The sequence below is a fragment of the Choloepus didactylus genome, chromosome 20, assembly GCF_015220235.1.
Source record: "Choloepus didactylus isolate mChoDid1 chromosome 20, mChoDid1.pri, whole genome shotgun sequence".
Classification (NCBI taxonomy): domain Eukaryota; kingdom Metazoa; phylum Chordata; class Mammalia; order Pilosa; family Megalonychidae; genus Choloepus; species Choloepus didactylus.
The window spans coordinates 17,438,547-17,452,257 of record NC_051326.1 but is presented as its reverse complement, the minus strand read 5'-3'; the positions used below and the strand labels follow the sequence as shown (position 1 = coordinate 17,452,257).

General features: G+C 57.8%; 1 protein-coding gene across 7 annotated transcripts in view; it reads right to left on the bottom strand.

Annotated features, from left to right (window-relative positions):
• TOGARAM2 (TOG array regulator of axonemal microtubules 2) overlaps positions 1-13,711 on the bottom strand; it is a 55,825-nt gene that overhangs the window by 28,080 nt on the left and 14,034 nt on the right. For 6 of the 7 annotated variants that reach the window (XM_037813139.1, XM_037813138.1, XM_037813140.1 and 3 more), the window contains 5 exons: positions 12,230-12,511; positions 9,450-9,649; positions 8,047-8,219; positions 3,527-3,573; positions 849-1,015 (listed from right to left, as the gene is read on the bottom strand). In XM_037813139.1, coding sequence (XP_037669067.1) covers positions 849-1,015; positions 3,527-3,573; positions 8,047-8,219; positions 9,450-9,649; positions 12,230-12,511 — 869 coding nt within the window. The remainder of the gene's footprint in view (positions 1-848; positions 1,016-3,526; positions 3,574-8,046; positions 8,220-9,449; positions 9,650-12,229; positions 12,512-13,711) is intronic. The other variant, XM_037813141.1, reaches the window with a different exon arrangement.

Genomic DNA, 13,711 nt, shown 5'->3' with positions numbered 1-13,711 from the left:
TGTGGGTGTCAGGGTATTGGGTGGATTGAGCTAGAGCAAGAGGAGATGGTAGTGGGAGAGTGGGATGCTTGGTAATGAGACAGCGGTGGGGGTGAAGGTCTTTGCAGCACTGAGGCCTTGGTACGACCGTGGGGGTGAGTGGCAAAGGTGGGGGAGAGGACGAGATCATTTCATTGCACTGAGTTATCAGTTTTTTGTTTCATGTTCTGCCATGTGACTGGACCTGGTAAGAGTCAACACTGCGTCCCCATCTCTAACATAGTACATGCACCTAGTAGGCCTTCCAGATATGTTTAGTGAACGGAACTTTAATGGGCACAGACAGGTGCCCATAACAGCAACTCTCCAAATTTTACTAAATTCACCAGGATCAGGAAGCAAAGCCACCTCCCCAAGGCCACTTCAGAAGGCCAAGGCCTTTGTCCGCCTGTCCTGCAGGGCCTCTGGGATCCGCCTGGGAGTCAGCTGCCTCTCGGCTGCTATCTTGGGTGGTGCTCAGATTACTCGGCTTGGTTCACCTAAGCCCCTCTGGACTCTCCCCCACATCCTGCTTCCTTCTGAACCATGTGTGACCTCCTCGTGCCCTGCCTCCTTCCCTCATCCCTTCCTCCTCAGCTCCCCACTGTACTCTCCCCTTCATCTAGCCCCTCCCCCCCATCCTTCTCCACTCCTTTGTTTCTCTCCCTTTATTCAGCCTTAAGTACTAGGGGCAGCTGCCTTGGGGTTCTCCCTTGCTCTCCTCTGTTTTCTGCTAGCTGGACCCATGTTTGTATAGTTAAAAAACAGGCTTGCATTCATCAGTGGTCCACTTTGACCCCAGCTGCATCCTCTCCTCATTTCACAGATACCTTGGTGCTGCTCTCCTTCTGGTCCTCTCCTTTTAGCAAAGCGTGGGCTTCTTTGGCGTGGCTGAAGGAGAAGGCTGTCAGTGCAGGAGCAGACTGAGATGAAGGCAGGGCAGGCTTCTCGGCAGCTGCAGACCTGACTCTGACGGGCGGGGCCGAAGGTCTTGGCTCTGAGGAGTTGAAAACAAGAATGGAGCTGGGGACACCCAGCACCCTGAAGCAGCCGCCACCCCTTTGGGCTGCCTTGAAGATCTATGACCCTGTCGTCGGTGTAACCTTTCCTGCCTAAGCCCTCCACCCTCCATCCTTCCGCCCAACATTCCTTGATGGAGAAAATACAAATTAAATTTAGTCTACAGAGCAGCACTGGCAGGCATGGAATGGGCTGGGAAGCTCCAACTCAAGCTTGTTTTCATTTATTCATTCATTCGACAATGATTGCGCACCCCTAATAAGACAGGGGAGGGAAGAAACATGTTTTCTAAGAGTTTTAAGTTATTTGAAGATTTTAAAAATCATAAGTTTAGCTTCCCTGGAAGGTATGTACCTCAGGGAGAGAAAAAATAAAATGGACACACAGAGCATTTTATGCCACCAAGGGCCCGTCTGAAAGAGAGTGGAAGGAGCCAGAGGACTAAGGAATGCCAGCCCAATCCTCTCATTTTACATACGGGAAAGCTGACCTTGAGCCGTTCTCGTAACTGATAAAAAGCAAATGCACTTCCAAATGTCATTAAATCCATAGCATCTCTTTGTCATTCTCTGTTTTCCCAACCAATGGATGTTAAAGTACCTGTCTTATTACGGAGGCAGAGTGGGGGTAGATTCGTTAATTTTCTTTTTTTATGTTAAACAGGTTCTCCTGCTCACAAACTTTGGCACTCACTGTCCTTGGGTGAACTGGCAAATCAGGGGTCAGCTGGGATGGCGGCCACCATCTGGGACCCCCAGAGACTGGGAGGGGCGCCATGAGCTGGGGGCCCCACAGGCCCAGCCTGCACATCTGTGCAGGATCCCTCCGCTTGGAGCAGCAAGAGCCGAGAACCCGATAGAAGGACCAAGGGCCAAGGGGAAGAGGGCCCAGCCGACCCTCCATCTGCCCGGAAGTAAGAGGCAGGGCCAAAGGCCCCAGGGTCCAGCTCCCAGCTGGCCAGGCCCGAAGACTACAAGATGCCACAGGGTGCAGGGGAGCCCCAGCTTCAGACATAACCATGGAAACCCTTCTTTGTGCTGGGCATGGAACACCTATGGGGCAGTGCAGGCCCCAGCTGGCAGCGGGAGGGTCCCAGAGCCCTTGAAGCACTGGCCCTTTTATATCCCCTTCCTCAGCTCCACCTCCAAGAGGCACCTTCGAAAGCCCTGTCCCAGCAGCCTGGCCCCTGCCCACAGGCCCCAGGGGATTGGGTTCTCAAGCAGCAGCAAGTCTGATGAGCCAGAGGAGGGGGCGCTTACTGACGGTGGCCCCCTGGCCAAAACCATCACTCCAGCATCCTCAGGGTTAGCTCTTGAGGAGAACTCGGGGTGCCATGCATCAGGTCAGACTGCAGAGCTTGCCCCACTGCAGCCCGGCAATGAGAAGCCACGAGAAGCAGCTGCCACAGGGGTTTCGGTGCCAGGCCCGCCCTCGGGCCCAACTGTGTGTCCTAATCTGGGGACTTCTTGAGCAGACTCTGATCAACCCGCTGAGCTGATAAGCAGAGTGACCTGCAGGGAACCCCGTCCGGGTGAGGCCAGCCCCTCCTGCCGCCCAGCACCGCAGCTGCCCCCCGCCCCTGCTGCCTGCAGCCTGCACCAAGGGGGCTCCCCCACCCAGGGCCCCTCAGCCACAACTGTGGCCTCGTGCCCCCTGCCCTCCAGCCAAGACTCAGCTTCCGTACCACCCCCTGCCTCTGCAGTCAGAGCACGGCTCACGGGGGCTTCCTCCCCCTCCACCCACCCACCCCCCTCAGCTCTTGAGAAAGCTTCCCTGAGCCTCGGCCTCCCCAGGCGTGGCCCCCTTCCCCTGACACTTAAGCCACCCTGACCATTCGGACTAAAGGGTTTGTGGGACCTGCTTTAATTTCTTGCTGTCCAGTGAGTCATGCTCTGCTCCGCTTGCTTAAAAATGGTGCAAGAGCAATTAATAAATGTGCTTTCATCAGTTGTGACAAATGTCGCACACCAGTGCAAGGTGTTACTAAGAGAGTGGTAGATGGGAATCCTATTTTATGCATGATTGTTCCATAAACCCACAACTTCTTTAATAAAAAAAAGAAGAATTAAAAACAGCGCAAGAGGCCACAGCACAGTGGGGTGAGATCAGTGGCTTTGGAGCCGTGCAGATCCGGGTAAACATCCTGGCACGCCCACTCTACAGTCAGGGCAGCTGGCCAGGCCACAGCGGGCCCCTGCCTACAGGGTAGGACAGCAGCATCTCGGCCTCGGGCTCCTTGGGAAGGCTCCGTGAGCCAGCGTCCATCCCCGTGCCTGGCCCAGAGCAGGGGCTCCCGAAAGGCTGCTTCTTGCCCCTCCTCGTCCAGGTCCGTGGAACCACAGATGACCTCAGCTCCCTGCCCATAAGATGACGTGTTGGGCACAAATTCTCTCAGGTATCCTCTGGCCCCAATTCTGATGCTATGACCCAGTCCAGGAACCCAGAGAATTGAATAACAAAAAGGGGGATGCCCGTGGAGAGTACGTACCCAGAGATTTAGGGGTCTTCTCCTGAGGCCCACTCTCCCGAAACAATCTTAAAAGAATGGGGGAGAAAAAAGCACCATGAGGGAAGGCAAGCTAGAGGCACTGCTGTGAGGAATGAGGGGCAGCTCCAGGTGCGGAGGTACTGAGATGGGGTCCACAAGCGAGGGGGGCTGCGGGCAGCTCTGTAAGGAGACACTTGGCCACGAGAGATGCAGATGCAAGGGCAGGCTGCCCAGCAGGCCAGGCCAGGCCAGGCCAGGCTTGGCATCGAGACGTGGCTCTCAGCCCCATATCTCAGGCTGTGTGTCCCCTTTTACTCGCCAGGCAGCTGGCATCCATGTGGAAACCACCGGGTCTTAAAGGAAGCCCCCTCCCTGCTGTGCCTTCTTGGACTGCCCAGCAGGAGGAAAGCAGCTGGAGCAGATCAGGGCTAAATTTCCTGTCATCTCAGAGATGAATGAGCTCAAGTTCTCCAAATTCTTGCCCAGTAAGAGTTCCTTGACCCATAAAATATCCTCCTCCTCAGGGTAGCAGCCCCATCCCCCCAGCTCCTCCCAGGGTCTAGCAGGTTCAATCCCTTTGCAGCAAGAATGAGACGGATGACAACCCTGCCCTCCGGGGGCTTATGTTCCAAAAGGGCCAGTTGTGTATTATCCAACGCGGGTTTTCTCTTCTCCGCAGGGAAATGCATGGCCTTCGGAACCCCCTGGGGGCCGGCGGGGTGTCACGGCCACGACATCCTCTGCTCTGTTCTCAGAGGAGTCACTCAGCAGACCGACCCTGGGCAGGGTGGGCAGCCAGGGGAAGAGCCCATGTCACTGCCTGCCTTAACCCAGGGGCCCCCTAACCTGGGCGACTGTGGCGGTCAAAGGGGGCCCTGGGTCCTGTGGAGGGGTAGGCTTCCAAGTGGGCCTGCACCAGGCAGGCCTCGGCATTCCTCCCTGGAACAGGGGTCACCTCTTCCATCTAGACCCACCTGGGAGGCTCAGGAGGGCTGCGATGGTGGGTGAAGGCCCCAGGGCCAGCCCGGCCCAGAGAGCTCAGCCACCAGGTCTTTGCCAGTGGAGCCACCACTGCTCAGGCTGCACCAGCAGGATTAGGGCAGGGGCCCAGCTCAGGAGGGAGAGTGAGCTGCAAGTCCCGCAGTGGCCCCTGGCTCCTGAGATCGCGTGGAGGCCTCAGGCTGCCTGATGGGGACAGGGGGTACCTAAAACCCTTCCTTTCTTCTCCCACATTGCTTCCTTCTCCCAGGCCTGGCTCATCCTGCTCAGGGCCCACGGCTTTGGCCCTCTGTCCTCAAGCTTAGGCTGCTTTTCCTCCCTCTTTGAGCAAGAGACCCAGCATCTGGGGACCTGGCTGTGCTCCTTTCTGACCCTCCCCTTCTCTAGAGGCCCCTCGGCAGAAAGGACCTGAAGCCAAGATGGACATCCCACAGGGCCTCTGCCTTTCTCCAGGCAGCATCCCAAACCCTCCCTGCCTCTGCAAAACCAGGCAGAAACCCCACCGCCGCCTAAGGTTCTTCCCCAGGCCCCAGGGAGAGAGGCAGGGACAACGAAACTCAGTTCCGGCAAGAGCCCTCTCCCTGCCCCAGCCCTGTACACCCACCTGCCTCCCAGCTGTCCCAGGCTCACCCCACCCAGAAACGGACCCACATGTCCCTCCCTGCTCCCCTCCTAGTCCCCAGCCTCCGTGAAGGGCACCCCCCTTGGTCCAGCTGCTGAAGCAGGAGCCCTGGCTGGTCCCCAACCACCAGGCCCCTGGGCGGGCGGGCGGCCCCTCTGCCTCCGTCGCAGACCCCCAGCCTCTGGCCTGCCGCAGCGCCCCAGCATCTCCCTGGATCCCCCACACAGCCACCGCCTCAGCTCTGCGCTTGCCCTAATGGCCTTTCTGAGTAAAACCTGATGTCACCCCCACACTTGAAAGCCTTCAGTGGCACCTCATTACTCCAGGATCAAACCCACACTCCTCAGTTTAGGGCCCAGGGCCCTTCAGCCCGGAAAACCTTCCCACCTGTCTCACTCAAACACAGGTGCAGCCAAACAGGCTCCTCCAGGCTCCTAAATTCCTCACCTGCTCCTCCATCACGTCTCCATCCTACAAGCTCTCCCTCAGCCTCCAACACTTGGTGTAGCCTCACCTCCTCCAGGAAGCCTCCCCAGCCTGATTCTACGATTATTTCCACTGAGCTCACCAGCTTGTCGGGCAGCTTCCTATCTTAGCACTTACCTCACTGGACTTTGATTCAATGATTTTCTTGTAAATCTCTCCTGTGAGCTCCTAGAGCACAGAGACCAGGCTTCATTTGACTTCCTATCACAGCACCAAGCACAGCCCCTGGCACACAGTAGGTGCTTAATACCTTCCATGGGAATAAGTGGATGGATGAGTGAGCAAGGGCGGGAGCAGGTGAGCGAAATGGTAATGTGCCCCCCCCCCCACCATTTGCTGCAGAGCCTCACAGAGTCAGTGAAGGGAAGACGGTGCCGCCTCCTCACAGCAGGTGGGCCGGTAGTTATAGTGTGAGGACCCTGTGCCAGGCACCAGTGCTTGGCACATGGGAGCCAGGGAGATGTCGAGATAAAAGGTCCCCAGCCCCTCGCACTCGCTCCAAGTTAAGTAACAGAATGAGGTTTAAATAAAAGCCATAAAAATAGTAGAGGGCGAGCAGCCAGGCAGTCCATGTGCCGGATGCCACGGGGACAGTGCAGAGGAGAGCAAGGGAGGCTTTAAAGCAAGGGCAGGTGTGAAGTGGGGGCCACAGCACAGTAGAAACCAGACGGGGTGGGGTGGGGGGCAGCAGATGAAAGGCCCGAGTTGGGGTGGCAGGTGCTGGGAGGGAAAGCGCCGTCTCAGAAGTGAGGTCCAGGGCCCAGCTCATCAGCAGTGGGTCTGCGGGGGAAGGCAGGTCCCCGGGTGTGTAGAGGGGGGCTGGGGACGGACCCCGGACATCGGGCCAGGGAGAGTCGTCTCTAAGCTGTGGGCAGCTGTGGAAAGTCTGAAGGTGGCAGAGGAGTCACAAAGGGGGATGCATGACAGTAGAAGATTAGAATGGGCGGCAGAGGGCTGCGTGGGAACAGGCCAGGAGAAAACTGTGGGAGGCCAAGAAAGAGCTGGTGAAAGCAAACTGCGAGGAAAAGGCAGGGGGCAGGAAATGGTGGTGGGGTCTTGAATTTCTGCGGTTTTGAGAAAGATTGGATGGGAGGTGGAGATCTGTTGGAGACGGGAGACAGTAGCGCGGGAGAAATTTGGAGACCGAGGAGAGCAGCGGCACCTGGACAGAAACAAGGGGGTCTTGGAAGGGAGGCACGCAATTTGGGAACACGAGGAGCCCGGCAATGACGGAGAGGCGGCCCGTCCTCTCTGCCTCTTGCCCGGCACTGGCCGTCCCGGGGGAGAGCAGCGCAGGGGCTGGGGGGCCAGCAGCCCGGCCCGGGGGAGCGGGAGGCAGGGCCCCAGGGGGGCTTGTGGAGGTCGCCCAGACTTGGGAGAACCTGGAGCCCCCAGCACAGGGGGAGAACAGGGACACGGGGACATCGGGGATGGCTGCATTTAAGAAGCGGATGAAGGAGAGGATACAGGAGACTGGAAGGTCGAGAGGCAGGGAGGAGGTGAGGAAGGAGAAAAGCTCAGCGTTCACCAACAGCTCAGACAACGCCAAGTCAGGAATAACGAGGTGGGAGGAGAGTTACTGGAGGCTCAGGTGACCCCCGAGAGCACCTCTCAGAGGGAGCGGGGACAGGTGTCCAAGCAGGAAAGGAGGAAACATCAGACAGCTAGTGGCAGGGGTCCATGGAGCAGGCACGAGTCCAAGGAGGCTGATGGTGAAAACCGGGCAGAAGAACACACACCAGAGCAGGTCCAAAGGGCGGGCAAGATGGGCGTGTGGGCAGGGGAAGGCAGCCCAGGGGACAGAGGGTGGGAGCTTGAGAGAAATGGGAGAGTGCTGCTGCAGAGGCCCCACGGACCTGGGAGAGAAGTGGGTCCCGGCGTGAACCGCACCGTGGCCCTCAGACATGCACACCTGCTCCCCGTCAGTCCCCACTGCCCTGGGGTCACTCCCGGCCACCTGGCAGCGCTGTCTGTCCCACTGACAGGCCCCAAGCCCAGGTTCATTACAACACAGAGGCCCTCGAGCCCCCGTGTTCCCAGGCTGTTGAAGTTCCTAGTGCTTTGTGCACCCCAACCCCAGCTTGATAATGGTTGTAAGCTCCACCAGGAACTCCATCATGATTTAAAACAATTTCTTTTATTCATCACAACTGCAATGACATACATTTGGAAATCTGAAGAAGGTAGAGACCCAAGACATTGTTTTTTTATGCCCACGCACCGGGTTGGCAGGGTCAAGAATCAGAGGAGCCAGGCAGCAATGTGGGGGCCTCCCCAAGGATGTGGCCACAGGTTGGGGACCCCGCCCTTTGCCCACCCGGTGCCCCCAGAGCTCACCCAGGCATGGAGGTTCAGCTGCTTGGGGGTGGAGGGGGAGGGGGCTGCAGGGTAGGCTGGAGTTGGGGCTGCTTACCGCGTGCATGGGGCCTGCAGGCCCGGAGGTGGGGGGCTGGGCGGGGAGCTGGGCACCCCGGAGGAGGTCCCAGAGGGCCGCCCCGCCGGGGGGATGGGCGGGATCACAATGCCCCCGAGAGACTTGCTCATCTTCTCGTCCCTGCAGTGCAGGTATTGTGGGGACATCTGCACCTGTGAGCAGAGGGGGGATTGCGGGCTCTGGCCCTGGAAACAGTCCTCTCAGAGCCCACACCACCCCTGGGGGTGTCCTCCTGGCTCTCTTCCCGGCCACTCCACCCAGGCCCCCCAGAGGGCTCATCGTTTCTGGCCACTCCAGGTGAGAAGCTGCTGGGGTGCTCCCTGCATCCCCACTCAACCCCTTTTGTCGTGATTACTATTTGTTTTCTGTTCTTCTCATTGCAGGAAAACCCCAGAACATCAGAGCTGGAAGAGACCCTCAGGCCCACTGCCCTCTTTTCACAGCTGTGCAAACAGGCCCGGGGAGGAGAGTGACTTGCCCAAGGCCTCGCGGCCAGTGCAGGCAGGGCGGGAAGCTGGGGCCCACCTCCCGAGTCCTGGCCCAGCGTTCTCTCCCCTCTGTCACACCCCTGTGCTTCAAATGGGGAGAGTCAGAATGCACGTGGAATTCTGGAATCTTCAGACCAGAGAAGCCCTGGGGAACACCAGTTCTAGGACCAGTGGTCACACAGCCTCTGCTTGAGCACTTTCAGGGATGGGGAGCTCACCACCTCCAGGGCAGCCACCCCAGGATCCCAGCTAAAAAGATTTTAGACTTTCTGAGGGCAGGTGAATTGAGGGTCCTGAGCCCCTCCAATGCCCAACTCCACCCCCATCCTGAAGAGCAGCTCCTGAGAAACCTCCAGAGACCCCCAGGTTTCCAGGGCACAGCGTGGCAAGCACAGATGGCAACGTGCAATCCCTCATTCCACTGCTGAAGAAAATGGGGGACGTGTTCACCCTGGTTCGCTTGGCGAGTTGGTGGTTTCACTGGGACTGGAGCCCAGCTCTCCTCCTGCCCACCTGGGGCCTCTCCCTCTTCCCTGGGGGTGTAGGAAGTGGAGCTGCAGAGCACAGCCGAGAGGCCCTGGAGGGGCAGGCACTAGGCCCTAAGAGCCAGAATTCCAGATCATTCAGCCCTGCCCACCCTCATCTGGGGGAGAAAATCCAGATCACCTCCGCCCCTTCCCCACCTGGGGACCCTCTGAGGTCCAGACCCAGAATTCTCCAGCGTAGATGTGGGTTTCCCAATCCCCATCCTGCTCGGCCCCCATCTCTGCCACAGCTGAACCGCGCTGCCCTCCCCGCCCCCAGGGTGTTTGGGAAAGGATGGAAGGACAGACAGAAGGACAGGGAGACACAGGGTGCCGCAGGCAGGACTCACAGCCGTGGGAACCACCTTACCTCCTGGGCCCCGGGTCTCAGCTCTGGGGGGCCCCGGCTGCTCCCCGGTGAGTCCGGGCCTTTCTCCTTGGCTCCGCCGGCCTCAGGGGTGGGGGGGATGCTTTGGATGGGGGGCATCGGCCTGGGCACCCTCAGCAGCCTCTGCGAGGTGGCCCGGGGAAGGGCGCTCCTCAGGAGGCCTCCGCCAGGACCCAGACCGGCTGTAGGGAAGAGGGGGAGGGAGTAAGTCAATCCCTGGAGGAAAGTGGTGGTGGTGGGGGGCATTCCGATGCCAGCGACGGGGGAAGGCTGGGGTGGCAGCGGGGAGGGTCGGACGGCCCCTGGCCCCAGGCCCACCCTCAAACACAGCAGCAGACCACGCTGAGTGTCCTTTTCCATTCCTGAGATATGTGCTAGAAAGTGTCCATCAAAGGCACCTGTCTACAATTCAGAGGCACCGTGGGTAGGAAGGGAAACAAAATCAGCGCTAGATTAGGAGCAAGGATGGCGGATGAAGATGTAGAAGCCGCGAGACCTCGGCAAGTCACCCTCCCTCTCAACTCCCACTTGCTCTTCTGAAAAACGGAGGTGGTGGCATCCTGGGCCGGCACAAAGATTCAAGCCACCGTGACTCTCAAATGCCAGGCAATGGCTGGCACGTGGCAGCCGCCATCAATTGCCTCACCTCTTCTTTTTTAGCTAACGAGGTGGGGGGGGCGGCTGTTTCAGCTCAGGGGACACTCGACACAGTCGGAAACCCAGACCCCTGCCCTTGCAGCTCTTTGATGAGTAACTTACGTGTGCAACTGACATCCTCGCTCCAACCCTACCCTGTCCCTTCTCCCCCAGAGGCATCCCCCATCCCATCCCCAGGTAACGGCCCGGGTCAAGAGGGACCAGTGTGGGCTAGAGCTCAGGATTATTTTTGCAAACCTTGTTGATGGTGGAAAAAAAACACGAAACGTATGTTTCAAACTTCAAGGGCCATTTTATTCTTGCTGTGTCAAAATGGCTGTGTCAGAACCGCCAAGGTACCGTATGAGCTGGCTGCCTGCACACCCCTGGGTGCGGTCATGGTGTTGTCAGCAGAGCTGGTGTGTGGAGGGGATGGAGACAGGAGCCGTGGCCATCCAGGTGGAGCCTGAGCCAGCAGCACGGCCGCCTTGCCCCCCAGCCCCTGCCACCCTGGAAGCTGCATGGCGGAGCCAACACCACCTCAACGCAGGGGGGCAGGGGCGGCCTGGCCACGCTTGGGGGCCCACACACAAGTCAGAGATCGCCTCCCATCCATCCACTGAGTAGACGAGCCTCTGTGCTTTTCCACTCCCACCTGAACTTTGTAAAAAGAAATGAAATGTCTAGGAAAGGCCACACCTCTAAAGGGGAGAGTCATTGGCTTTGCAACGGCAGAAGTTGGGAATTGTACACAGGCTCCTCCAGCCCCACTTGCTGCCACCCTCAGGTCAGCCACAGCGTGACTCCTTCTCGGAGACACCCCTGCGCCCTCCGGGGCCCCCGGGGAGCCAAGGACGGCCCACCCTGCCCTTGGCACCACGGGAAGTCTCAGCAGGGAGGGTCAGCTGCTGCGGGGACAGGGGCACAGCCACCACCGAGGTCTGGACAAAGGCAGCCACTTGTCCTCTGAGTGGCTCCCGCTTTCTTCCTGAGACTTAGAGGCCTCCTAGTCCTGTGTCACCCGAGCATCCCTGGAGCTAAGAAGGAACCAGCAACACGATTTGCCAAGGAAAGAGGAGGTGAGAGGGAAATTAACTTACTAAGCGCGTCCATGTGCAAGTGACTGAGCTGAGAATTCTGAGGGCAATTTCTCTGTAAACCCTCATGCTCACGCAGAAAGATCAGTCTCCTCATTACACGGAGGACAAAATTGAGGCTCCGAGGGGTCACCAACTTGCCCGAAGCCCTAAAGCCGGGGACTCTCAGGGCTGAGATTTGAACCTGGCCCGTGTACCCAGTGTGCCCGCCACCAGACGAGAGAGAGGCATGAAGTGCTGCCGTCTGTAAACCTAGTCTGTAAACATTTCTCAAAAACCTCCTGTGTGCCTCTGCCTCACGGTAGAGGACTCGATCCTGCCCTCTTGGAGCTTACAGTCAAGCGCAAGATGCAGGTTTTAGACAAATGACCTCAGAAGTAAATGTACAAATGCAAACCGCAAGAAGAACCAAGAGGCAAAGCTAGAGGGCACTATTTGAGAGCATCCCACGGGACAGATTCAGCCCAGGGGCTCAAGGAGGCCTCTGAGGAAGGGCTTTGAGCCGAGACCAGGGGAGGAGGGGGCTCAGCCAGGCGAGGCACGAGGCTCGCACGGAGGCTGGAAGGAGCGGTGCGTTCCGAAGCCTGCAGGAGGATCCCGTCCCTGGGCTCGAGGAACTGGAAGCCAGTGTGTCCGATGCCAGGGATCACCCGGAGAGAGTGGCATGGAGGGGGGGGGGGGCCTGCTGCATGTATGAAGATGTGGGGATTTATTCTAGGTGCATCAGAAAGTTATTGGGTGGTTTTAAAGCACCGCTGGTGTGTGTATGGGAGCAGGGAATGAGGGGATATGATCAGATTTGTGTTTACGAAAGATGCTTCTGGAGAAAAGACTAGAAGGAGGCCATGGTGGCAATGAAGAGGTCAGCTGGGGAGGTGGGGGACAGTGCTCCAGGGAGGTAGCGACAGATACGGAGAGAGGATGTTGGTGGGGTCCCCAGGCCAGACCTGACTGGATCCCAGCAGGCCCCCTGGCCACCTGTGGACCCTCACAGGGGTCTCTGACCTCAGGGCAGGGCCCAGGGCTCACCTTGGGAAGATGCTGCCAAGCCCTCCGAGAGCCTCCTTTTCTTGAGCTTGTCCTTGATCTGGGTGGTGTCCCGGGCCACACTATTGGCCTCCGACTCCAGCGAGGGGAGGGCAGCGAGGGGACGGGGCCCCAGAGACAGCGCCCCGAGGCCCCTGGGGTGGCCATTCCTGACCTGCCAGCCCTTCAAAGGAGAGTCATGCTTGAGGCTGCCAGGGTCCCCACGGCCACTCAGGAGCTGCTCCGGCTTCTCCAGCAGGATGCCCGGCACTGGCTGAAGGGAGGCTGAGGGAGACAGAGGCTCAAGTGGCTTGACAGCCAGGGGCCAGGGTGGCACCAGGCACCAGCACACTCTCTGGTGCTGCTTCTGGAAACAGACAGCCACAGCCCGGTGAACCCAGCCAGCCCAAGTTTCAGTCGCTCCTGCCACCCGTTCATTCATCCGCCGTGTAAGTGAAGCCCGTAACCTAGACCAGTCCTGTGTCAGCAGCTACCCTGGGGATAAAAGCGGGACCCAATAGGCAGCCTGTGCTGGTTTGAATATAGTATGTCCCCCAGAAAAAGCCATATTCTTTGATGTAATCTTGTGTGGGCAGACTTATCAGTGTTGATCAGATTGTAATTCTTTGAGTGTTTCCGTGGAGATGTGTCCCACCCAACTGTGGATGATGACTCTGACTGGATAATTTCCATGGGTATTACCCCACGTATTCAGGGTGGGTCTAAATTAAATCACTGGAGCCATATAAATGAGCTGACAAACAGAAGGATCTCAGTGTAGCTGTGAGTGACATTTTGAAGAGGAGCTACAGCCAAAAGGGACACTTTGAAGAATGCACAGGAGTTGAGAGAGAAGCTGCAGATGAGAGACAGTTTGAAGATGGCTGTTGAAAGCAGACTCTTACTCTGGAGAAGCTAAGAGAGGAAAAACACCCCAACAGCAACTGAGAGTGACATTTTGAAGAGGAGCTGTGGCTTAGAGAGGAACATCCAGGGAGAAAGCCATTTTGAAACCAGAACTTGGAGCAGATGCCAGCCACTTGCTTTCCCTGCTAACAGGGGTTTTCCAGATGCCATTGGCCATCCTCCAGTGAAGGTACCCAATTGTTGATGTGTTACCTTGGATACTTTATGGCCTTAAGACTGTAACTGTGTAACCAAATAAACCCCCTTTATAAAAGCTGATCCATTTCTGGTGTTTTGCATTCCAGCAGCATTAGCAAACTAGAACACAGCCCAACTGCAGATCAGACAACTGGCCGCAAATCCTACAGACAGCCATCTGCCTGCCAGAGGCCACCTCCTTCCATCTCTGGGATCCACCAAATTCATTCATTATTATTAAGCACAGATTGAACCGGGAAATGGATTGAACAAATCACACTCACAAGCAGATGCAAAGTTATCCAGTTACTCATTCAACAAACATTTAATAAGCATCTACTATGGGTCAGGCTCTGTCTAGGCAGCGGAGATCCCGAGAGA